Below are 27,444 nucleotides of genomic sequence, written 5' to 3' on the forward strand. Positions count from 1 at the left end.
TCTCCATTTTAGTTATTTGATTCTTGATACTCATCCTTCACCCCTCTTCTTTTGCATGAACGGGGGAGTTTCAAATCCCAAATGTCCTTGAGGTGCTTTTGTTTACCCCCAATTTGGTAACCAATTGAATTTGTATGTGGATATACGATATGTGCTTGGGCCTAAATATGGATTACAAAGAGTGGATAAGAACGCTTTTTAATACACAAATAAGGAGCATAAATACCGGCTGCTTACACATGTGACGAGTTGATTGAAGAGGTTCAACAAGAACTAGATATATATATATATATATATATATATATATTGTGTTACAAATGCTCTTGAAAGTAAAAGAAGAATCAACTGACCTAAGGGGGGTGGGAGTACTCTATTTATAGTAATGAGCCCATGGGCTCTCTCCAACGTGAATCAATAAAATAGTAATAAAAGGGACAGCCCCTGCACGAGTTTGGTGTGATGTGACTGACGGCGCCGTCTGACACACGCATAGTTGGTAGCTGTCCATGATGTGATACCACTGACGCGTCCCAGCAACGGTCACAACGAACAACGGACTCACGGAGACTGGACCAACGGTGATAAAACCCCGGAAAGAGATCCCGAACCATCGGCGGCTTAGAGACCGAGTCAGATGGCGCTTCCACTCGGCTTCGATCAAAGTGCTTATCCGGGAAGGTGATGTCCTCATACGAACTCTCGCCCCTTTTCCCTCTCCGATCCATAGTTGCCCCGGATTTACCCGTATCCGGTTTTTTACCGTATACAGATAGCCCCCACGCTTCCCGGACCAACGATCCATCGGAGTGACGGGAAGTGAATGAATCATACATCCGACCATCCAGACGACCTATCCTTATCTCCTTATTTTGGCGGGAATGGGTGCGTCATGTCTTCCCCTTTGCCGGCCACGTGTCCTATTCCGGATGGTCCGTTCCTGTCAACCGCCTCTTGCACGTCGTTTAGCGTCGCTTCGTATTAATGACGTGACACGTGGCGATCCTCGATTGGCCGTCCTCGATAACCGTTCCCTTCCTTATGCCTATATAAAGCCCCTCATTCCCTCATTTTTTCACTTTTTTCGATCTGTCCTCTCTTTTCCTCTTCCCTCTGTGTTCCAGATCCGTCCTTTCTATTACAAATTTGTTGCCAAATCTTCTCTTGTTTATACGAAAAAGAAGGGGGGATTAATTTTGTCATCATTCTTGCCAACTGCTCTTTGCTTCTTCAAATCGTTATTTCCTTCGTTTCCTTTGCGTTGTTTCCCAAAATCCTTTTCCTTCCATTCCTTCAACATGTCTGAAACCACTTTTACCGAAGTTCCTTCAGTTTCATCCCCGAGGGCCGAGACTGTGTCCCCAACTAAACAAAAGAGTAACCCCGAAACTACGGCCTCGGATGTTATACCGGCCAAATTTAACTTCAATAAAGACCTGGAGGCGGAAAATCCCTTTGTCGTCTCAGACCGGGGATACGACGTGAGGCGATATCCTTCCTCCATAACCGAGGATAAACTCAACACAGTCCGGGCAGACTGTGGGTGGGACACACGCCCGGTAGGGGTTTTTGCACCCGGGCCAGACGAATCTGTTACCGATCACCGGGAAGGGTTCTTGTACGTATACACTTATCCCTTTACCCTTAAGCTCGATCCCCCGGTTGATCCGGTCATACTGGATATGTGCCGGACCTATGGCGTGACTTTGGCTCAGATCGGCCCGATTGTTTGGAGGGTCGTTGCTTGCCTCCGGTTGCTAGCCAACAGAGCTGAGAAAGAATTCTCACTGGGCCACCTAATACGCCTGTATTCCCAAGAATATTCCGGGGCGGTGTCATAAAACTAACCAAGCGCAGCCGGAACCCGTTCTTCTCAAAGATGGACGAAGATCGGGACAGGGGGTGGTTAGAACACTACGTCCGGGTAAAAACCGAGGACATAATCCCGGCCGCCCATCTACCTTTTCCGGAGAAATGGAACGACAAACGTAAGTTCAAACCTTTGAGCAATGGCCCTTACCTGTTCAGTCGCTTATGGTATTGTTTTCTCACCGCCCTTTCCTTATTTTTGTAGCAAATGGGTTTGTTCCCCCGGTTATCCGAGATCTGAGCGAGTGGGTCACGACGCTCCTCAACCAGCTTCCCTATGAAGACCGAACTTGGGCCCACTTGTCACGCGGTCGATGGATCGCTTAAAATCATGGTAACATTCGACTTTCCTTCGATCTTGATGCATCTTTAGCCATTCGAGGTCGTCAGTTTTCTTAACCTGCCAACGTCTTTTATCGTTCAGGTTTGCCGAAGGGCTTGGTGGCATCTAGATCGGAGTCGGGGGCCGCTTCCCCTGCACCGGCGTCCGCGTTCGATACGGCGGGTTCCTCCTGTGTTCTTGCCGAAGCCACCAAAAGAAAACGGCCCTCAGAAAAGGGGCAGCCGTCCAAACGAAAGAAGGCAAGAAGCGTTGCCCGGCCCCAGAGAGTGGAAACGGAGCCCGACATCATAGTTCGGAGGGTCGACCCAGCTCCGTTAACAGCCCCAATACCCGAGGATACTGCCTCTGAACCGCCCTTACCTTCTATCAACGAAGGTATCTTGATTCCCGTTCTTCCTTCAGGTGCGGAAGAAATCCTTTCCCCGGCTCCTCTTCGGTCGGTTGACTTTGTCGATATTTTAGGTGAAACTTCCTCGGAAGATACTCCCCTGCAGAGGAGTAAAGGAGCCGGGGAAACGGCTGTCACTGCAACCGATCAAAGGACCGTTCCAGTTCCGGAGACCGAAGCCCCCATTCAGGCTCGCCCATCGCCCGGCCACGAACCTATTTCTACTCCGGAGCCCCCGGTCCTTGCCCGGAACATCGAGTCTACGCCAAGCTCGTCTACCCCCGCCCCGAGGGTTGAAGACTTTGAAGATATGTTTTTAACTACTCCTCCTGCTACCGGTGAAGCTGCGGGTTTTGGCCATCTTCCAATTCCTCTGGTCACGAGGTCGGCCCACCGACAGTCAGAATCTGGCTCTAGAGACAACCTGGTGACTATCTTCCCATCCCCGAGCGTAGAACCAAGAAGGACCAGATCGGCCGTAATCACCGTCCCCGAGGATTGTGGCTTTCTATCACGTCCGGTAGGAGTAGCAAGTTATTTGCGTCCTCTCGTCTCCGACTCGGACAAGCGCAAAATGACCGGGGTCACCTGGCAGTGCCTTATGAACGAAGGCATGCACGCGGGAAACCGGGTAAGACTCTCGACCATCTTTGTATATCAATAGACCTTATGCTCATTTCGTTTGATTCTTTACGTTTGCTTTCTTTGCAGAGTGTAATACTGGCAAACGAAGCCTTCATTCGTGCCCAACACGAGATGGATGATCTTCGAGGCCAGCTAGATGCCCAAGGCCGAGAAAAGGAGAAATACAAGCATCTCCTCCGAGAGAAGGATGAAGAGTTGGGTCGGGCCGTTGTTCTTGCCAACCTTCATCCCGGGCCTGATGCGGCCAAGGACGAAAATCGTCGTTTGAAAAATGAGTTGGCCGCCATGACTGATTATAACCGAAGCCTCGAGGCTGAGAAGATTTGTCTTAGCCGAGACAAAGCTCAATTTTCGTCGAGGCTGGATGAGCTGGAGACCACCGTGTCCCAACTCCGAGGGGAACTTGATTTGGTGAAAGCCGATGCAGCGAGCTTAGCCGGGAGGAACCGGCTACTGGAATCTGATACCGCTCTGTATAAGGAACGCATGAAAGTTTTCGAAGAGAAAGCTGAGGAGCGGTCTCGGATAAGTGAGGGCTTAAAAGCCGAGCTGGAGGAGGCGGTGAGTGCCAACGATGTTCTTAAGGCCGAGCTAGAAGCTGCTGTCCATATGAGGACTATTGCAGTGGCGGGTCGGGCCGAGCTGGAGACTAAGTTGGCTAAAGTTGAGGCCGATTTGGAAAAAGCCTGGAAAGGCGTGGAAACGGCCGAGGCCCATACTGCCATTGTCACCGAGTATGAGAAGTGGAAGTCTCGGTGACTCACCCTCGAAGAAGCCGATCGCGAATTTTCTAATCTTCCAGCCCTGATAAACCAGGCCAAAGAGATGGAGGAGGAGGCAAACCATGCCCTCGAGTCCGACTCGGATGATTCCGAACGAACCGAGTCCGATCATTCTGCCTCTAGCCATGCCGAGTAGCATAGGATTTTTTGATGTAAACGTACTCTTTTGATGTAAATGTACTCTTTTGATGTAAATGTACTCTTTATAAAAGTATCCTTTGCGTACATGAAAGTTGCACTCCTCTTGTGTCTTCGTTTGAGTGCTTGTTTTTATTTTACCTTGAATTATTGGTCCGTTTTTCGGAAGAGATGATCCGTAGTCATTGATTAATTCTTCCCGTGGGACTTACCAAATGTTTTGTGGGCTTCGGACCTTTCTGTGCCATGATAGGGGCTTCTCTAGGACCAGCGTTTTTCATGGCCGGTTTGCGATGACCTCATTGGCCTTGTCTAATATCGGCCATAGTGTCAGGTACAGGGAGTATCAATTGAGCAATGCCGAAATACGGTCATTGTAATGGTTTCTGTATTGCAAGTGTTTGTACATATGAGAATTTTCATTTCTTGTATCTTTGCCGTAGCAAACACTAAATGGGACACGATTCATTATGATCGTTTGGTCCTTACATCGGAGGAGGTGGCTGGTGGCCGGCCTTTGTTTTTGCCGTGGAAAATGTTGGATGGGACACGATTCATTATGATCGTTTGTTCCTTACATCGGAGGAGGTGGCTGGTGGCCGGCCTTTGTTTTTGTCGTGGCAAATGATGAGCTTCTTTCTTTATTTCTCTTTATCGTTTCATGCTCCGATGTGGGTACTGTGCCCCCCTAACACTTGTCCAAGCTTCGGGGTCGGGTGAGTGTTACCAAGCCCCTACTCGGAAGATGTAACCCCGGGTGCCCGAGTTCTGGCCCTTTATCTTCGTTGTGTAGCACGTTGTACTTGTTGCCTCATTAAAAACCTCGTCGGAAAACCCATTTTGGGACAAAACCGCACTAAGGAAAAGAGTACAACACGTGCTTTCAGTCCTAAATTCTATTTTTGTGCCGTCCTCGACTTCCTGTAAAAAGGCAGTACGGTTAACAAAAGGTATATGAGAGGATCATACCTTAGCAGTAGTATCTTTTTAGATGGGCTACGTTCCAGTTGTTGCGCAAGCATTGCCCATCCATGGACTCCAGCTGGTATGACCCTTTGCCCGTTACACCGGTCACCTTGTACGGTCCTTCCCAGTTTGGTCCTAGCTTTCCCTCGTTTGGGTTCTTTGTATGCAAAGTGACCTTTCGAAGTACTAAGTCCCCAACTCGAAAATGCCAAAAGTTGGCTCTCCGATTGTAGTATCTTTCCGTTCTCTGCTTTTGGGCCGCAATTCGGACCAATGTTCTTTCACGCATCTCATCGACGAGGTCTAGTCTTACGGCCATGGCCTCCCCGTTTAATTCCTCGGTTGTATACCTGAACCGGAGAGTCGGTTCGCCAACCTCGACAGGGATAAGGGCTTCGGCCCCGTACACCAATGAGAAAGGGGTCTCGCCCGTGCTAGACTTGGCCGTGGTTCGGTACGCCCACAGCACCTCGGGTAATACTTCTCTCCAATGGTGCTTTGATGCTTCTAGCCTTTTCCTTAGGTTTTGGATTATTGTTTTGTTTGTGGATTCCGCTTGTCCGTTTGCACATGGGTGATATGGGGTCGACACAATCTTCTTGATCTTCAACCCTTCAACAAAACTGTTGACCTTGCTACCCACGAACTGAGGACCGTTATCACAAGTTATTTCGGCCGGAATGCCAAAACGGCAGACGATGTGATCCCAAATGAAGTCGATAACCTTCTTTTCTCTGATTTTTTCAAAGGCCTGTGCTTCGACCCACTTAGAAAAATAGTCAGTCATAAATAAGATAAAGCGTGCCTTACCTGGTGCCCGGGGTAACGGGCCCACGATGTCCATTCCCCACTTCATGATCGGCCATGGTGAGACCACCGAATGCAGCAACTCCCCGGGCCGGTGAACCATCGGGGCATGCCTCTGACACCCGTCACACTTTCGGACAAAGTTTCTCGTGTCTTCATCCATCCGATTCCAGTAATATCCGGCTCTGATAAGCTTTCGGACCAGAGCTTCCGCACCGGAGTGATTGCCACAGGTTCCTTCATGTACTTCTCTCATCACATACTCCGTTTCCCCAGGGCCCAAACATTTAGCCAAGGGTCCGTGGAAAGAGCATCGGTATAATTGGCCGTCCACTAAGCAAAAACGGGCTGCCTTTGTTCGTAACGAACGTGACTCCTTTGGGTCGCTTGGGAGCTTATCATCACGCAAGTAATCAATGTATTTGTTGCGCCAATACCAAGTCAAACCTGTTGAATATATTTCGACGTGTCCGCTTTCTATGGCCGTGTTTGATAGTAGCACCGTTGACCCGGGGTTGATTTCGGCCCCTTCGACCGCAGATCCCAAATTTGCTAATGCATCGGCCTCGCAGTTCTGTTCTCTTGGTATATGCTGCATGGTCCATTTTTTAAATCGGTGAAGCACCACTTGGGTTTTCTCGAGGTACCTCTGCATCCGTTCGTCCTTGACTTCAAATGTGCCATTCACCTGGTTTGCGACCAAAAGCGAGTCGCACTTTGCCTCGATAGTTTCTGCCCCCATGCTCCGGGCCAATTCCAAACCTGCAATCATAGCCTCATACTCGGCTTCATTGTTAGTTAGTTTGGCAGTTTTGATGGACTGTCGGATGACATCACCGGCCGGGGCCCTAAGGACAATACCAAGCTCGGAACCTCTAAGGTTCGAGGACCCGTCCGTATGCAGAGACCAAATGCCCGTGGCCTTTCCTGAGGTTAGTAGGAATTCTTTTTCGACCTCGGGGACCATGGCCGGGGCGAAGTCTGCTACGAAATCGGCCAAGATTTGGGATTTGATGGTCGTTCGGGGTCTGTATTCGAGGTCGTAACCGCTAACCTCTACAGCCCACTTCGTTAGCCTACCCGACAACTCCGGTTTATGCATGATGTTTTTCAAAGGATAAGTAGTTACTACACATATGGGATGGCTTTGAAAATAAGGTTTAAGCTTTCGGGAGGCGCTCACCAGTGCTAATGCCAGCTTTTCCAAAAGGGGGTAACGGGTCTCCGCGTCCCCCAATGTTCTACTCACATAATAGATAGGGAATTGCGTACCTGATTCTTCTCGGACCAAAACGCCGCTTACCGCCACTTTGGAGACAGCTAGATATAGAAATAGTGTCTCACCCGCCTTTGGCGTGTGCAGTAGAGGGGGGCTAGACAAGTATTTCTTCAAATCCTGTAGAGCTTCTTGGCACTCGGGTGTCCAGACAAAATCGTTCTTCTTCCTGAGCAAGGAGAAGAACCGGTGACTCCTGTCCGAGGATCTCGATATGAAGCGACTTAGCGCTGCGATTCTCCCGGTGAGTCTCTGGACCCCCTTTATGTTGTTCACCACCTCGATATCTTCGATGGCTTTGATCTTGTCTGGGTTGATTTCGATCCCTCGGTTTGACACCATGAAACCCAGGAATCTGCCAGATCTTACTCCGAAGGCACACTTCTCCGGGTTGAGCTTCATGTTGTATTTGCGAAGCACATCGAAGGTTTCCTGCAAATGCTTTAAATGGTCCTCTGTTTCCAGGGACTTAACAACCATATCGTCAACGTAAACTTCAATTGTTTTCCCTATTTGTTCTTCGAACATTCCATTAACTAGGCGTTGGTAAGTTGCACCGGCATTTTTTAATTCGAAAGGCATGACATTATAACAGTAGGTCCCGTACCGGGTGATGAAGGATGTTTTCTCTTGGTCCTCCGGGTACATCCGGATCTGGTTATACCCGGAGTAAGCGTCGAGAAAACTCAACATCTCGTGCCCGGCCGTTGCATCGATCATTCTATCGATGTGGGGCAACGGAAACGAGTCCTTCGGACATGCCTTGTTTAAATCTTTGAAATCAACACACATTCGAAATTTGTTACCTTTTTTGGGTACTACCACAACGTTAGCCAGCCACTCCGGGTATTTCACTTCCCGTATGGAGCCTATTTTCAAAAGTTTTGTTACTTCGTCCTTCACGAATGCGTGTTTAGCCTCCGCCATGGGTCTTCTTTTCTGCTTTACCGGAGCAAACCTCCCGTCCAGGCTGAGCTTGTGAGTTGCTATGTCTGGTGATATACCTATCATATCTATATGCGACCATGCAAAGCAATCGGCATTAGCACGGAGGAATTCAATTAATTGACGCCTGAACTCCGGGGTGAGCCCCGTGCCCAGGTATACCTTTCTTTCCGGGAGATATTCGAACAGGATGACCTGCTCCAGCTCCTCCACTGTCGACTGGGTTGCATCCGAGTCATCTGGCATGACGAACGATCTGGGTACCTCGTAATCTTCCTCTTCATGCACCGGATTAAACCCGGCGCACTTTGATTGCTATTTGGGAACTTCTCCTCCTATTGCACATTTCTCTTCCGGCCCCTTGGGCCGATGTGCCACTTCCTCTACTGCGAACATTTCCCTTGCAGCGGGCTGCTCGCCTCGGATGGTTTTCACTCCTTCCGGCGTGGGGAACTTCAACAGCTGGTGTAGTGTTGAAGGCACGGCCCTCATGTTATGTATCCAAGGTCTGCCCAATAGGGCATTATATTTCATGTCCCCCTCGATCACGTAGAACACCGTTTGATGAATGGTGCCACCCACATTTACAGACAGTGAGATTTCCCCCTTTGTGGTTTCGCTTGCCATATTGAACCCACTTAATACCCGGGCCACTGGTAAGATCTGACCGAGCAGTCCCATCTGTTCAATCACCCTCCATCGGATGATGTTGGCCGAGCTACCCGGGTCAACCAAAACGCGTTTGACCTTAGTTTTAAAGACCAGTATAGAAATTACCAATGCATCATTGTGGGGTTGGATGATGCCCTCCGCGTCTTCATTATCAACGAAGATAGATCCCTCGGTCGAATGATCTCGAGTGCGCTTTTCACGGACAATAAAAATCTTTGTCCGTTTCATTACCGGCCCTCGAGGGGCATCAGTGCCCCCCACTATCATGTTGATCGTATGTTGGGGTTCAACAGGCTCGGGCATTTGATAAGATTCTCTTTCCTTATAGTGATTTTTGGCCCGCTCGCTCAGCAGATCTCGGAGGTGACCATTTTTCAATAGCCGGGCTACCTCCTCTCTCAATTGGCGGCAATCTTCAGTTCGATGACCGTGGTGTCACACCCCGACTTTACTAGGGTGTGATGGGCACCCGACCCCATATCTGGAGCCGAGCGAACCCGCTAACTCTTATTACATAGATAAACTTTTGTATCAATTAAGAAATAAATACAAGGTAAGCCCTCCAATATTTTTTTTTCATAAGTAATGTCTATCATCATATGGGACCCGCGACATGAAACGTAATAACATTGTGACGGTTGAAGCCGTCTACCAAGCTGACACTCTATACTCATGACTCTGTCTGCAAAGTCTCTAACATTGAACAGACACCATAGCTCATATACTCTGACTCGGCAGCACTCCAGAACAAGTGGAGCCCGCCAAATCCGCTGGAACATCTTCTATGATAACTGTGGCTCAGCTGGTGTACCTGCGCGGCATGAACGCAACCCCCGAAGAAGGGGGGTCAGTACGAGTAATGTACTGAGTATGTAAGGCATGAATAGTGACATAATAAAGGAATATACAGTATGAATAATAACGGAGTAGACATATGGAGCTTATCTTGGGACAGAAATAACCTGTACATATGAATGCCTTTCAGGCAGATGCCATGCATGCTTAGTCTTTTTTTCTAGAAAACAGTACTTCTTATTTACATGTACAGAAAACAGAACGTTTCAGAAAACGGTATCCTTTATTCACATTTACAGACGTCGAGTACATCGGCTCTCCCACCCCCCTCCCAAACAGTGTCCCAACATATCATATATAAATATATATAACATATACAGACGCCATATCCGGCTCTCCCATATCCCACGTCCGGGCATCCCGCGTCCGGGACGAAATCCAGCTGAATCAGGTGGTGATGTAACAGTGGCCCTTCCCCTTTTCCTCATATACATATACATATACATATTCACATTCATATACATATGTCATACAATTGGCATGCATGAGAGCCCAAAGAAGGTCATGTGTCCATCGGAGTGACGTAAGGTCGGTGACCTCCGATTACATTATGGAATAATCATGGTCACTTTGTCTCACCTTGAAGGAACGAGTATTTTAAGGCGAGACTACCAACGGAAAATAGCCTTAAGAGAGAGCATAGAATGAAATCATGGACATTATAACCGCCAACTAATATGCTTTGAAGTCTTTTAGAAACTAGTGTCATAGCTAAGGAATAGAATTGAGGTTCAAGAACTAGTATAACACTTTCATATTCACATAGGACTCTTAGCTCAAGACTCTTAGTCATGGAATCATTCTTGTCGTACTTATCGTAGGCATATTCTCTTTCTGAACATCATCATTATCATTGTCATCATAGGAGTATCTTCGTTAGCATAGTTACAGTACATGTCATTCGGTGAACGGAATACGGATCAAGGGTTTCTTTGGATTCTGCTTCAAAATAAATCAAACGGAACAATAAGGAAAATCCGGGGACCATGAGCCCACCTCGGGTCAAATGAGGCGGCTTACCAAATTTACATATGTTACATGTCATGGCGTTACTTGTGAGGGTTTTAGGGTAGTCGGGTCCTATTTATGCGAGTTCTAGAGGTTTAGGAAATTCTTCCAACATTTTGCACACTTTTTAGTTCAATTCTACTAATTGAAAAAGAGAAAACTTTAGGCGCGGATTCCGGAGGGTAGAGTTATTCCCGAGGCTCATATCCAACATATTCCGTCTAAGACATGCCATAGAAAGAAGGGTGAAGCCTTACATACCTTTTCTGCTTCTTATGCGACTCCAAATTCACGTTCCAAATCCGCCAAAATCTACAATTTGGTCACATTTACCAAACCTTAATTAGAACATTTAGAAGTGGAATCTTAAGGCAACATTTGTCTACCGAAATTTCGGCAGCATTTCCCCTATAAATACATCGTCCCCAAGAATCTATCTTGGCCAATTTCAATCAACAACAATCCGGGAATTCAACCCGGCCAAACAATCAACAATACCAACAATTTTTCTAGCAACATTTCAATATCCAACTCAATCCAATTCAATTCACACAATCTTTCAACAACACAATCAACATATTACTTTACCGAAACCTTCCAATTCAACAACAACCATGCACGTCATCATAATTCATGTACACTTACTTTAACAACAGCCTTCATTCTATATCACATAATCCATAGCAATCCAATTGCTAAATAAAACTAATTCATCACATTCTACCATCACCACTTCCATGCATATTTCCATAAATTTTTCATTCATTTCTTAATATTCCAATGACAACCAACATGCTACATGCACTTCATGCATATTTCTATGAATTCTCATCCTTTTTATACATTATAACAACAAACAACATACTACATAAAATCATTCCAACACAACACAACACCACACAACACACGGCCAATACCATACATGCACGGCCACACTTCAACATCATTGATTTCATGTTTTTCATGCATTTCTCCATATCACAACATGTACCAAGCATCCATAACACATAAAGGAAGATTAGTTCTTACCTTTTTCCTTCAACTTCCCACTTGACTATAGCTATGAACTTGCACCAAGGAGGGGATTTCTTGCTCCAACACTTGCACCATGTTAAAGAGGACCTTCAACTTAGTAGGAATACTAGAAGAAATAATTTTTTGGAACAAGATTTCAAGGGGTCAAAATCCCCTAGCCATGGCTGAAACCCTCTCTTTTTCTCCACTCTCCTCTTTTTTTTTTTTGTTCTCCTTTTTGTCTTGAATTAGAAGGTAGACTCATATATATATATATATATATATATATATATATATATATATATATATATATATATATATCTCCAAGCATGTGAGGGGCACATGCCCCTCTCTAGAAATTTCTTGACTTTTCCCACCTTTTTCTTGAAATTAAAGAAAGAAGACTAAGTGTCTTCTTGTGTACACCTTAGTCCCTATTAATTAAAAATGTGCACATATTCCACACAAGTCACACGGCCAACATGGCCTTTCAAGAACCTTCATGAAATTTTTGTGACATTCCCGTCTTGCCCTCCGACTTTCCTTGATATTACCATTTACCATTTTGTGAGTTTCTCTTTTTACCCTTAACCTTTCTCAATATTTCCATACAATAATATTCATAAATAATATTCATAACCAACTTGTACATTAAAATAATTTTTGAAAATGGTCTCGCCCTTAACTTTCCACGATGACTTTGGAATTTCCAAACACACAAGATACGGGCTATAACACGTGGGTCTCGTGATATTCGCACACTACACTCGGATCTCGCTGACCCGGGTCCGTCCTCAATGGTTTAGGCCATCTTACATCGGGTATACGTCCAATAGCCGAGACAAGTCCCGAAGTACTAACGTTGAAGTTGTACTCCGAAATTTTTGGAGAAACTTTATTGCTGGCGGAACTTCCAGTGTCGCTCTTAAACGAGAGTCCCCAACTGTTATACGGGCGTTCAACCCGCTTGCTGCCCCGTCCCGAGAAATGGCTCGGACTCTCTATTGCCTTTTCTGACCTGAAATTTTGCTTCTCCGTATAGGGATATGGCCGAAACCTCTCTTTCAATGATTCGGACTTGCCTTCATATCTCTTCCTCGGTGCCTCGAAACCTCTATTTACTTTGGTCCTTACCGGAGGGAGCTCGAATTGATCATCCTCCACCCGGATCTTTGACTCATACCTGTTGTGGACGTCGGCCCAAGTTACGGCCTCGTACTCTAACAAATTCTCTTTCAGTTTGGCCGAGGCCACCGAACTTAGCATGTTGAGTCCTTTTGTGAAGGCCTGTGCGGCCCATTCTTCTGGCACCGGAGGGAGCTCCATCCGTTCCCTCTGGAACCGGGTGACGAATTCCCGTAGCAGCTCATCGTCCCTTTGGGTTGTCCGGAAGATATCAGCCTTACGGGCTTGCACCTTTATCGCACCGGCATGTTCCTTTACGAACGCATCAGCGAGCATTTCAAAAGAAGTGATCGAATGCTCGGGTAGATGGTCATACCACGTCAATGCCCCCTTCGACAGGGTTTCCCCAAATTTCTTTAACAACACCGACTCGATCTCATCTTCTTCCATATGGCCTTTTATGGCAAGAGTATATGAGGTCACATGCTCGTGTGGGTCTGTGGTGCCGTCATACTTCTGTATGTCGGGCATTTTGAACCTCTTCGGGATCAGTTTCCGGGCCGCACTTGGCGGGAAAGGCCTTTGGATGTACCTCTTCGAATTCGTCCCTTTCAGTAGAGGTGGAGCCCCCGGTATCTGGTCCACCCGAGAATTGTACGTCTCGACCCTCTTCTCGGTCGAATCCACCCGTTTTGCCAAGGTCTCGAGCATTTTTAGGACCTCAGTTGAGGAGCCGGCTCCGGAGCCGTCGCTCTCGATCATTCGTTCTCCGTTTCTTCCGGTTTCAACCGTACCTTTGGACTTTACCGGCCTTGCTTCACCCTTTCCGCTCTGCAGTTGAGCAATCGCTAGCCCTTGTTCGGCGATTGCCGCCCTTTGTTCCTGCAGCATTTCAAAGATTAAACGCAAGCTAACGCCATCGTTTGGCGCGTCTGGCTCTCTCCGGAGCCTATCCCGGGATAACGTAACGGAATGGTGAGTGTTTAGAGGATCGGTTGCCGGCGGAACGACATTCTCTTGATCTACGGTGTTTTGCCGGTTAAGTCCTTCCCTTGAATCAACGGGGTTCAGATCAGCGGGGTTTGGCAATGCCCGTAGTCCGCTCCCTTCGTTTTCCGCCACTATCTCGGCATTATTGACATGACCGGATTGCTCGATGTCAGCCATTTGGACCGTTTTCACAGAGACGGAGAGGGAGTTTTTGGTTTCGATGAATACAGTGGAAGTTAAGGCCAAAGACCACTATTATCCTAGCCCCACGGTGGGCGCCAAACTGTTTACCCCCGATTTGGTAACCAATTGAATTTGTATATGGATATAGGATATGTGCTTGGGCCTAAATATGGATTACAAAGAGTGGATAAGAACGCTTTTTAATACACAAATAAGGATCATAAATACCGGCTGCTTACACATGTGACGAGTTGATTGAAGAGGTTCAACAAGAATTGGATATATATATATATATATATATATATATATATTGTGTTACAAATGCTCTTGAAAGTAAAAGAAGAATCAACTGACCTAAGGGAGGTGGGAGTACTCTATTTATAGTAATGAGCCCATGGGCTCTCTCCAACGTGAATCAATAAAATAGTAATAAAAGGGACAGCCCCTGCACGGGTTTGGTGTGATGTGACTGACGGCGCCGTCTGACACACGCATAGTTGGTAGCTGTCCATGATGTGATACCACTGACGCGTCCCAGCAACGGTCACAACGAACAACGGACTCACGGAGACCGGACCAACGGTGATAAAACCCCGGAAAGAGATCCCGAACCATCGGCGGCTTAGAGACCGAGTCAGATGGCGCTTCCACTCGGCTTCGATCAAAGTGCTTATCCGGGAAGGTGATGTCCTCATACGAACTCTCGCCCCTTTTCCCTCTCCGATCCATAGTTGCCCCGGATTTACCCGTATCCGGTTTTTTACCGTATACAGCTTTGTGGACTGTTATTACATTAGAAGGACTTGTAGTCATGGTGTTGTTCCATTTTTGAGTTGCTATTGTTCTGTTTCATTGAGTCAGCTGATGTGCTACACTTGATGGAAAGAGGTTACTGCACTTTGTCATTGTTATGGCTAGCTGCTGGTTCGAAGTATTATTTTTTGTAGGAAAAGTTGTTGCATTATTAGAGGAGTTGGTCTGGTTCTGATGCCCATTTTGTGGATAAGCTGTTGTTTTATTTGGGTTGTGGTGTGTCCTTAAGGGCAAATAACTTGTGGTCCTAGGAACAATTTGCTGTTGTAAATTTTGAGCCAAATGTGTTGCTATACTGGACTGGGCAGATTCTCTATTCTAATACCTATTTTGGGAAGAAATTGCTACTTATGGTTGTTGTATTGCTGCCATTTTATTGCTGAGACCTGGCTGCTATTGGTGGTCGCTTGTTGTTGCTCCTCATGACGATCACATTGCGATAATCACTGCGTTACTTGATTCAAACTACTGCCCTTGTCTGAGAAAATGAACAGATACTACACTTGATGAGAGTAGAATGCTAAGTATAATGAAACAGCTGCTGCCTATTTTGAGCTGCTGCACTTAGATGAGGCCTTTCAATGCGAACAAGTGTTGTTTTGGGCTGAATTCCATCACCCTTTGGCACTACATGATAGCATTAGTAAAATGTTACACTTTGAGATCATATGTTGTATCTCGACACCCAATTTTGGCTACTGTTTGGATGAATGAATTGCTATGATTGATGCTGCTATGTGTTTGACGTAGCTGCTATCTTTCATTAAAAAAAAAAAAAAAAAAAGAAAGAACAATGCTACACTTGATCCACTACTGCAAGTTTAGTAAGCAGCTGCGTCTACTTGCTGCAATGCTGTTGTATATTGATGTTTTGATACAGTTAACTTGACGAAAATCGTTGTTGCAATTTTAAGTTTGCAACAGTTATTTTGCTGATTTGAATAGATACTATCAAGGGCCAATGAGAAAATTTAATTTGAGGCCATGCCTTGTCCAGAAAGGTTATCCCTCGGTTTAGGCGATGATGTCCTCATAATAATATCGTGAGGTAGGAACCACAAGCATTTGGCGAGGCAACTAGAATGGCCACTAGTTTATAGCCAAGACATGTTTTGGATTCTTTTGCCACATTCGAAGTTTGATACGAGTCCGAGGGATATTATTATTATGCTCATAAATGTCACTCCATGGGGTGGCGCACCATTTTGACTAACTATTTGTCTTTCCATTTGTGCGAGCTACAAATAAAACAAGTATGTAGAGCAAAGCTTAAAGACGAGATAAAAGAATCAGATGCCTAGAGCTTCGGACCAAGAACTACAAGAGCATGGGATTGCTAAAGGATTTGGGCCCAAGGTCCAAAAAATTATATTTTATTCCCCTTTCCTTTATTTTGTATAAACTTATATGTCTACATTGATTTTGTAGGAACACGTTTTTTTGGTAAATACTTGTGTAATAGTGAAACACTTTTAGAACCTCGTTGAAACTCTGTATGAGATAAAAAGGGTTTAAGTTGGACTCAAAAACAGTTTTTGGGCCTTGACCCTCATAGAGTTAAATGAATAAGAGGAATTCCATTTAAATATAAGTTTGTGGAAGGGATCTAAAATGGTTGACCCAAATGAGCTAAAAATAAGATAAATGAATTCGCTTCTTTTATTTGCTTATAAAAAACTTATGCTATTTTTAAGGGAGATATACTCCAAATATATATATAAACTTACAAGGATTCAAATCATGACATTGGATCGAGTTAGTAGAAACTCTACTTAAGAGAAAATCTTAAGTGTGTTTTGGTCCAGAAATGAAATGATTTCAACCCTTATAAAACTCTTTTCCTAAAAAACCTCTCTTTCCTTAAAGATTTTGCCAAAAATGGAGTTGATGATATTAGCGTGATAGTTTTGCAAGAAAGAAAACATTTTTCAAATAATCACACATTGAAGTTCATAGGTTAATCGTATTTTACGGATTTTTAATACTAGGGTGCTTAAAACCTTGCATAGGGGGTCACCAGAACCTTTATCTCGAACTTTAGTTTAAAAAGGATTTTTCTCTTGTTTGAATAAACTCTTTTAACTTGGTTTTCCTAATTTCCGTTATAAAATTAGATGACAACTCTAAAAACATAAAATCCAAATAGAATCCACAACTTCCTAGTAACTTTTATGCACCCACGTAAAAAATGGACCGTAACGGGAAGCACTAAACTATTCCATTGCAACGAATTTGTCAAATATTCTACTAGAAATTCTTTGGTGCTCAAAAACATGTTGCTGGACATAAGGAAGATACCATCGAAATTAGCTGATATGGTGGCGGGGGAAAAGGCTGCATTAATGAACCTTCTTCAGATTTAGATAACTCACACATTCAGGGATGAAAACAAGATTGCTGATAATTTGACAAACATGTCTTTTGAGGACATCAATTTGTGCCAAAATCATAATTTTCAGGAATTACCTTAAATGGCTTCTAAGATACTCAATATTGACAAGTGTCAAATACCAACTTTTAGGGTCAAAACTAGGAGAATAACTAACACATGAAGATACACTTAGGGATTATATCTATAACTTGTTTATACTGTTAGCATTTGTGTAAAATCATGTTAGAGGCTCAAATGTGTAATTTGGTTGTAGCTTTTTTTATTCTAGCTTAGCTCAAACTATAAATACATTGTGGTAGAATTTATTTCCTTTATGTTTGATTATTATGGTGCCTATTCTTCTATTAATCTAAATAATACATAAGTAGACCCTCAAACTTGACCTCAGCTGGCAAGTATGCCCTCCAACTTTGTGTGTGCATAAATAGACACCTCAGCTTGTATAAAGTTGAACAAGTAAACACAAATGCTGATGTGGCACTGACGTGACACATACATTTTGTCAGTGCCACGCCATTTCCACGTTAGCATTCGTGTTTGCGTGTTGAACTTTATACAAATTGAGGTGCCTACTTGTACACACCCCAAGTTGGAGACCATACTTGCCAGTTGAGACTAAGTTTGAGGGTTTTTTATGTATTGTGCCTGTAAAAATTGTAATCTCCCAATTTTAAGAGTGGTATATAACATACCCACCCATACGACGAATTCCTTCTCCGTATCCAACAAAAACATGCTAGACCAGCTAATAGTCTTGCCTCACACGAGTCATCCTTCTAAAATCTATTACTAAAATTTATGTTAACTGTGGTTATTTAATCTTTCTATTTTATAATTAAATTAATGTTTTGCAACTGCATGCAGTAGCATGAAGCAAAATAAGAGCAGATCTTTGTGATTTTTAATTAAGCCTATCTTTCGATTTCATCCTCTTTCTTATTCTTTCCTTAACATAGTAAGCCTTGGGTATTCAGAAAAGAAAATGCATAAAATGCATGGGCTGCTTCATGGAATTTGAACTTACGTTAATTAATTATAGCTCGAAAATGATAGTAGCTTAACCCTAGCGGTGAATAGAATAGAAGGTTTACGTTAATTAATTAGGGTTTCTGTTTACCCCGGATTTCGGTAACAATTAAATTTGTAAGTGAGGTATAGGATATGTAGATGGATTTTAACCTATTTTGGTTCGTATGAAATGTATATGGATTTGCTTGTTGTAATAGTATATATATATATTACGAGTAAGTGTATTGAGATCGATGATTTAAGCTAAATATATATATACTAGGCAACGTATTATGTTGAATGGATAAGTAAAACTAAAGAACACCACAAATCCGGACCTATGTGTGAGAGAGAGAGAGGGCTTTTATATATTTTACTATTACAATGTTCTAGATCTGAAGAAGCTAACCCCAAAAAGTGGGAAAATGTCCTCTATTTATAGGTTTGCCTCGTGGGCCTTGAATACAATACAAAGCTCTTTTGAAATAAAGAAACCCTAAAAAGGATAAGGTAGGACCGTACGGTCTGACACCCATACGGTCGTCAGTACAAAATGACAGAACGGTTTCTTGACGCGTGGCAGCATTGCAACCGTTCAATCGGACCAACGGACGCGATGATCTTGGACCGGCTAACCGGACCAATGGACACGATGATTCTCGGACCGGCGTACCCGGACAAACGGACACGCTTTCCCTGTCTCGGATCAATTGCTTCGGGCACCATACCTTGGTGTGAAGAAAAGACCGAACATGCTCGTGCTCATTTGGACTTACCCTTGGCTCCGGACTCACCGGTCATACATTGACCCGGTTTTTACAGTATACAGTTTCATACTTTAGCTTTTTACAATTTAGACCTTACTGTTTTTTAATTTCTTGCATTGTGGACCATTTTGCTTTTCTGATTATATAAAATAGCCCCTGGGGCTTAATTTGTTTGAAAAAAAAAACAGAAGGTTTGCAATATTTAAATATTTTAGGTGTGGATAAGCAAGACCCAATAAATATTGGACACTCAATAAAAGTCAACCGGTCCGGTATCCTTGGTTATCAGAAACTATTGCATTATGTTCCTGAGTATGTGCTGATAGTATCGATTTCCCATGAGTCGAGTTTTTCACGCTATGAGAGCGAAATAACTAGTGGATTGTGGAGGTTGGTTTCGGGCTTAACCATCAAATGCTATTGTTGTTGAATCAGCGGAAGGTAAACCGTAAACGATACTTTTGTTTAACCTTTTACAATTTTTTATCCGGGTATTGTGTCGTAATCTATATAATGGTTATCAATTTAGTATCTAACGTTGCTTTCATTTTATTTTCACATTTTTGAATTCGCTACACAGCGCATACTATATATATCAAGTAGAGTACAACCAAAGTGGGAATGAGTCATGACATCTGCATACACTGTCCTCTGTAATCAATCAACTTGGAGGATTAATAGACATTGGATCTGAATGCTCAAAATTTCAAGTTATACAGCTGCAAATTACATAAAGAACAGATTCCTATCTCTAATTGGAAGGGTAATATGCATGCTTATTGGCCTTACCAAGGTTTCAAATCTCCAGCTGGACCTGCTGTCCAGTTGAGTCTCTTTTCTCCTGGCTTCAGAAAAGTAGTCTTGTCATGAGGCAGTTTCCGAGCAAGTCCGTTTAAGATTTGATGAAATGCATCTCTAGGTTCAGCTGGTTGTGGGAACAACATTGCCTTCTTCATTGATGGATTGGCTAGAAACCTTTGCTTCCTTAGGACTACATCTGGTGGTATAGAAGTGAGAATAGTATCTAAGTAGGGTACATCTTTTTCTGCTACAAACACACCAATATCTTCCCAAGGGATAGCATCCGCAAAAGGTAACACAATGTCATCTGCTATGATAACAGGTATGCAACCAAATACTACGCTTTCTACCAATCTAGGACTCCATGGAGCCCAGCCCAAAGGGCACAAGCAGAAAATGGATCGTTGCATGTCCTCATAATATGTAGTTGGGTGGTCAGTCGATATGTCAAAAAGTGGATTGTTCTTGAAATTTTCCCATATTGATGCCCTTGCACCTCTGTTCATCCGCGTTTAAAAAATAAAATAAAATAAAATTGCAGCAATGGGTCCAAATGCATTGAAATAGCCGGTGAGTGTACATACATATTAGTCGAACCAAGATAGCTTGGGTTTTAGGCGCATTGGGTAATCTTAGTAGCTCAGCTGGTTGGCTATCTGAACTTTCACTTTATTGGTGAGGGTTTGATTCCCCACCTTGTAATCCCCTCTCCCATTTCTTCTTCCCTTATACCCAATTTCAAAAAGAAAAAAAAAAGTTTTAGGCGTATTGGTTAATTTTTTAATGTCTTGGCAAAATCAAGCCCTTAATTCCCCTGCCTTTTCTTTTAATTTATTTCTTAATTTTCAAATGATAATTCCTACTTAATTCTCAGGCATGCACATGCCAAGCAACCAATTATGCTTGCTTTGCTACACAAGATTTTAGGATTTATGTTGAACTCATCTAGAATGACTTGAAAATTACAACTCAATTGAGAGATTCTCAAATACTTTAGAGATATATGCATACCTGGCGTAATAACCACCTTCAGGATCATTGTTGACATCATAAAACAAGCCACGAAAATAGACAAAGATGGACCTTGGGGTATCCAGGGGAATCAAGTGAGCCTGCATCTTTTGAGGTGGTGCATATGGCGGAATTGTGATTGAGCCATCATTCAAACAAACATGATTCCGCTGTCCAAAAGTTTGGACTAACGTAGCACGCTGAAGCAATGGAAGAATGCCTCGTTCAATAGCTTTCTCTTCCTGCAAAATCAAACACCAGATGTGCACGCAAAAATTCGTTGAATGAGAAACAAAAAGAAGATGTATCACTAAGACAATATCTTAAACTATGCATTAGATAATCAATGTATAATACCTTTGAATTTTTCTTAATCCATCATTTTAGCATCATTATCGAGCAGTTTAACTTCATCGCACAATGACAACAGTGAATTTACGCTACTCTTTGCAGAGGCGGATCTAGGATTTAAATTCTAGGGGTTCAATATCTTAAATTTTTAGCACTAACTCATTATATTTCTAAAGTTATGGGTTCAAATATACTATTTATTGTAATTTTAGTAAAGTTTTACACATAAATTTATACCCGGCATCGAAAGTTTGGGGTTCAATTGAACCCCAAGTTATAGAGCTCCATCTGCCTCTGACTCTCTGTCTAATTTGAGTCACCTAATTGTATGTTCATTTGCGATGTGTCTCGAAACAGAGAAACCATTGGTTGGACAGTTTGATTTAGGGCTTATTAGGCTAGACTGGTAGTATACTCGCGATAATCAGATATCCTAACCCCATTGTGGTTTTAGATACCCAGTGTAATCCCACACGTGGGAAAGGACACAGAGAAAATTGGGAAGAAAAAATCTTACTTGATAGTGAAAGCAAGCTCCAAAATCATGAGGAACAAGAAAGAAGTGATCAGCTCCTTCAGTTTGATTCCAGTAAGGCCAGTTTGTGGAGATGAGTTGTATTGCACTCCTCATAATCCGTGGCGATTTGAAGGGCAAAGGCAACCCATTAGGTGTTAGGTCACAAGTAGCGTACACAGGTGTATAAAACCAATCAGCTTCTTCAGGATTAAGAGTTCTAACAGCACTTGATAAAAGGAATCGATGCATGAAGATTTCTGCAGCAAACATATGAGTGAGGCATCTTGGATCTTTTTGCAGCAGCTTTTTGTTATATTTGCTTGGTAATTCATATATGTAAACTTTCAGTCTTCCAACTGGATCATCTTCCAGGACATCACCAGCGCTTCCTAATAATATATAATACCAAAACCAATGTTTAAATGCAGATCAACTCTTTGAAAACTCTGGAGATACTCAATGCAATTATGATGATTATTATTAAGTGAATAATTAATTGCGTTAACATAACTCATCCTTCAACCAAAAAAAAAAAAAAAAAAAGCCATACTCGAGTAATTACCACAAATTCACCCTGAAGTGCAGGAATACTTTTTCTCTTGCAATATGTCTTTATGTTAAACACTACTCATACTCCCTATATTCAAAGAACCAGCACAAGCAAGAAACAGAATGGCCCGGTGGCCACCCATTAATCACTACCAATAAACTGGATTTAGCTATGAACTTCGTGGCTAATTGCTCGTACCTAATAGATTATTTTGATAATCTGTCATCTAAATAGAAATAACGACGTGTTGTGGTTTAGCTATAGAATTTGTCTATTGCTAATTTTTATTTTCTTAGTAGTGAATTGGATAGCTAATTGGTGACATTAAGAAAACAAATTCAAAGTTATAGTAAAGTTGTGATCCCCAGAATAAAGTGGACCAAACATTATAAAGAGACGAACTTAGAAAGAGAGGGAGCAAGGGATATACCAGAAATCCTCTCGGTAGTAACAGAAGTTGCATGAGGAAGCTTTTTCGCTACAGCAATGGTGATGGGTAGCAGCAGCAGAAAGACCCAACTAATCATCCCAAATGGAGAATAATACATTTTTAGATACTTATTTGATTTGTTGGGAAAAAGCACTGCGCAGAGGATGACTATATCAGCACAGTTTCGCCATGGCAATATTTGTTAGCAAGTCGTATACAATTTTCGGTAAGGAGTTACTATTGTGTTCTGGTAGCTATCTTATCATTAGGTTCAAAGTATCTGTTAATTATATTAATTTCGTAGACATGCATTTACCTTCTGCTAGTAGACAAGCCCTCTCTTTCCAATGTACCTAAACTAAATTTACCTTCTAGCAGTAGCAGCAAAGGCAAGTTTCTTCCTTTCTTTCCTTTTCCTACTTTTCTGTTGAAAACGACACTGATACTACCAATGAATTGGGCTATAACCTCTGACCATGAAGCATTTCGAGTTTCAAGTTCCCCATTTGGTCTTTACTAATACATTCTCCACTGGACGTTACTTGTTTGGGCCTTTTTTATTTTGGGCCGGACGATTATGTCTCTTCTATTATTCATGAAACCACCATCATCTTAAATCAAGGGACAAAGACATAAATGCCATTTGGGTGAAACTATTGACACCAGATGACCCAAGAAGCTTAAAAGACATTTTTTAGCCTTTATAAAATATCCATTTCGTAGCTTTTCTTCAACTAATTCCAGCATATGTATAGAAACTATATCCCTACCGTATGTGTATAAAAAAATATCATTGTTGTTTTTTGTGAATAATAAATGTATAATCAACGCATACTTACTAATTATACACATATTATACATATTGTGAAAATATTTCTTGATTTTTATGGCAACTGATACTAGATCTTGAAGGTTCTCAGTACTGGAGTCATCACCAATCTCCTCTTTTGTCCAACTTCAATGTGTTGTTCATCTTTTCTCTGCACATGTTTGTCACAATACTGCTGGAGAAAAGTTGGACTGCTAAAGATCTTGGCTTGGAAACTCATCATCTGTTCTTGGTTAGGAAACTCATCATCTGTTCTTGGCTAGGAAAATTCCCGCTGTCAAGAAAGCTCCGACAGAGAAGAAACCAGATCAGTCGAAATCAATAATTGAAGAGCGCAAAAAGACGTCGCTAGCGATGAAAAGAAGAAGAGAGCAAAGAAATCAGTCGGATCCTACAAGATTTATGCGAAGGAGTTCCTTCCCCTTTTGGCCGCTAACAGATATGGCCGAAGGAGTTCGAAGCTGTTGCAAGAGAGAGGAGAGAGCCAGATCCAGTGGTAGGAATTGGCATTAGTTTTCTCCTAAAGTAAAATTCGGGTACTTATGGCATTTTAGTGCTTAACATTTATCATACGTATTCCCTAAAATCCATGTGGTATCCTTTTCCCTTAATTCATCTTGCTTCCATGTCCAATCTAATTAATGTCACTTCTGGTACAGCTTCCCTCCCCCCGCACCCTCCCCCCCTCTCCTCAACTTTTTATTTGAAAGTTGCTCCACATGGCTATTCGACTAATATATGGAATAAAATAGTTCAATTTCCTTTTTATTACATGGTTTAGCTAACTTTACCTATTTAACAACAAAAACAAATTACCAGGTAACCAACAAACTTATTCACTAATAACATTATCCAAAAGCCAAGTCAACTAGAATAATTGTTCCACCGAAATATCAACAATAAGGACAAGGAAACAAGTCTCTCCAGGATACACTCCTCCTTGGTTTCTAATTGTTATATCCCGTATTTTTAACGTCGAATTATTTGTAAGCTGAGGTGGGGCCCACACGTCAAGATTTTTTTTTTTTGAACATGTGACAAGTTATATGAATCACATATGTAAAGTTAAACATAACTCATGAAGGACCCTTGGGCCAAATCAAAGTGGAAGCCCTCCAAACGAATATTTTTAAGAAAACGTTTTCGGGTGACCTGACTTTGAGGGGAAAAAACGGTATTATAAGTTTGTAATTTGGAAAATTACCAAGAAATATAAGTTGTAGATAATTGAATTAGCTTTCCAACCATAGGTCATGGGTCCACAGGAGACGTCGGGATAAGGAGATATGGACGTTTTAAGGAAGAAAGGTCAGTGGGCTAGGCCCAATCCGGGCCCAACCGGGTTAGGCCCATTAACCATGTCTTTTTAAGTGGGATTTCATCCCTTTATCCTCATTTTTCATACCAAAAATACCAGAAAATTCTGGAAAGAGAGAGAGGAGCTTTGGAGAGAAGAAGAACCAACTTTGATCAAAATCCGAGCCCCGAATCCCGAAGCCCATGAAGGGAAAAGTGTTGTACGCTGCGTTGTCTTCAATTTGAGCTAAAAATCAACCAAGGAGGAGGGTGATAACGTGGTGGCTGAATTCTTAAGGTATGGATAAGGTTCCTTTTCATTGCTAACAAGTTTATTTAAAGTTTTAACGGATTAGAACGGGAAAATAGCGATATAAATTCGTCTGTTGGTATTGTGAATTATGAAATGAGATTTGAAGAGAATTTTGGATGAAAATAAATGTAGTGAACTTGTAGAATGTGGAGGATGTTGTTATTGATGTTATTTAGTATCTTGATTGTGGTTGTTGTAGATTCTATACTAAAAATAAAGATTTGATGGTTTGAAAGAAAGTTGTAATTGTTGAAGGGATGTTGAAGAATTCAATGTGACATTAGTATGAATTCTTATATTGTATGGATAATAATGTTAACATGTAAATTTGTTGGTGTAGTTTGTGAATTTGGAAGGAAGGAAAATGTGTTGTCATTGTTATTGTTGCACCTTGAGGAGTTTTCGGGTGAATTATGGATTTTGGTGGAATTTTTGCATATTTTGTAGAATGATATGAAATGCTTCCTAATTGTGTTGGAATGATCTTGATTAGTAAATAAATATAAAAACATTGATATTGGTTTGGAAGTGCGAAGTTAGATTGGAAGTTGTCGCACTATGTGGGAAAGAAGACTATTTATGTCAGAATGTGTTTTGTAGTGATTGTTGATGTTGTTGGTATTGTTATGGGTGTTGTTGTTGATTATTTTGGCCGAGTAAAAATCTCGGGGATGTTGAATTTACAGGGGAGATGCTGCCCAAATTTCTGTAGAAAAGTGTTAATTTAAGATTCAAGTCCTAAAGTCTTATAGTTAACATTTGGTAATCGTGACCAATTGTAGATTTTGGAGGAAACGGGAATTGAGTTTGGAGAGGCGCAAGGAGCGAATAAGGTATGTAAAGCTTTACTTATTCTTCTCTTGGCATGTCCTAGATGTAATAGGATTGAATTCGGACCTCGGGGACAACTCTACTCTTTGGAATCTACGTCCAAATTTACCCCTTTTTCATTCAGTAGAATTAAATTAAATATTTTGTGAATAGTTGGAAAAATTGTTTGAACATCTAGATTTTGCGCAAATTGAATCCGACTACCTTAAAACTCTTATCAGTGACGTCATGAAGCCTAATATACGTAATATGAGTACGCCACCTCATTTGGTCCGAGGTGGGCCCACTATTCCCGACTTTTTCCTTATTGTTCCGTTTGACTTATTTTTTAATAGAATCCAAAGGGAAACTCTTAGCTACTCTTCTACCCACTATATGACAGTCGCCCTAATTATTTTATTGACTCCCACAATATGTTTTGAAATATGAAAACGATTTCAGAAGGATTATGTTGACATAAACCATTGTGGCCTCCGAAAGACATACATTATGATCGTCGCTCAATCTTTTTTTTTATATATATATATATATATATATATATATGAATTGCCATCTGAGTTATGCTATCGAGATTCTGTAAATGTTTTATATTTTGATATGTTCAAACAATCCCAAAAGCTTTAATTTGATATAATCCCCCGCGACATCTGAAAGGTTTGTGCTATGACTATCGTCTGATTACTTTCCTAAATGACCTGTCATTCGGATTATTCTGTCGAGTCTTTGTAAATATTTTATGATGCATTAGTTTCTCACTACTCCATTCGTGGATGCCTCAATGTTTCCTTCACTGAGCCCGGGCCAGGATATGTTATCACGCGTATTCCACTGCATTATTCGCCGTGCCTCGATGTGAGGGGGCAGGTATACATGTACATGGGTTGTGGAGTATGCTGTGCCATGTACACACATTATGATATATAATGATATGATATGATATGGCCATCTGATATGTTTGATATGTGCACATTCTGATATGATATGATATGTTACAGAGCTATTCCCTACTCTGGAGTATACTGTGTTGTGGCGCCAGTGACGGGGTGGCGACCACGTTCTGTTCACCGAGTCCCATAATGGGGCCGGATATGGCATATGTTTTGACATGCACTACCTATGTTATATGAGTAAGCATTTCTGATATTCTGATTATTGCACTCATCTTCTGTACTTCCTGTTCCGGTTATGATTCTGTTTATTATACTTCATGCTTTACATACTCAGTACACATTCCGTACTGACCCCCTTTTCTTCGGGGGCTGCATTTCATGCCGCGCAGGTACACCCAGATGATATGAAGTTATTATAGAGGATGTTCCGGCAGAGTTGGCAAGCTCCATTTGCTCCTGGAGTGCTGCCGAGTCAGAGTTTATACGTTTGTTTTTCTGGATTGATGTTAGAGGCTTTGCAGACAGAGTCGTGGGTATAGTATGTCAGTTGTGTAAGCGGCTCCATCAGCCGATATGTCCTCCTGTGTTATGTGTTAAATTCTGTATGATCATAGATTCTGTTTGATTCGGAAAGCATTGAAC

General features: G+C 42.3%; 1 protein-coding gene across 1 annotated transcript; it reads right to left on the minus strand.

Annotated features, from left to right (window-relative positions):
• Positions 1-19,635: 19,635 nt before the first annotated feature.
• Positions 19,636-23,510, minus strand: LOC132640804 (probable beta-1,4-xylosyltransferase IRX10). The gene is made up of 5 exons (XM_060357573.1): positions 23,483-23,510; positions 22,644-22,796; positions 21,664-22,052; positions 20,796-21,037; positions 19,636-20,282 (listed from the first exon to the last, which is right to left on the minus strand). Exons 1-5 carry the CDS (start codon positions 23,502-23,504, stop codon positions 19,769-19,771), a joined length of 1,320 nt encoding a protein of 439 aa, XP_060213556.1. The 5' UTR covers positions 23,505-23,510; the 3' UTR covers positions 19,636-19,768.
• Positions 23,511-27,444: the final 3,934 nt, after the last annotated feature.

This window comes from Lycium barbarum, chromosome 5 (genome assembly GCF_019175385.1).
Source record: "Lycium barbarum isolate Lr01 chromosome 5, ASM1917538v2, whole genome shotgun sequence".
Lineage (NCBI taxonomy): Eukaryota > Viridiplantae > Streptophyta > Magnoliopsida > Solanales > Solanaceae > Lycium > Lycium barbarum.

Excerpts from the sequence above, each read along its gene's own strand:
- LOC132640804 (XM_060357573.1), bottom strand. The coding sequence starts at position 23,504 with ATGTATAATATGTGTATAATTA. Across the intron at positions 22,797-23,482 it reads GTATAATATGTGTATAATTA|TGCTTTTTCCCAACAAATCA; the intron begins GTAAGTATGCGT and ends TCCTCTGCGCAG. Across the intron at positions 21,038-21,663 it reads GAGCTTGCTTTCACTATCAA|GAAGAGAAAGCTATTGAACG; the intron begins GTAAGATTTTTT and ends TTGATTTTGCAG.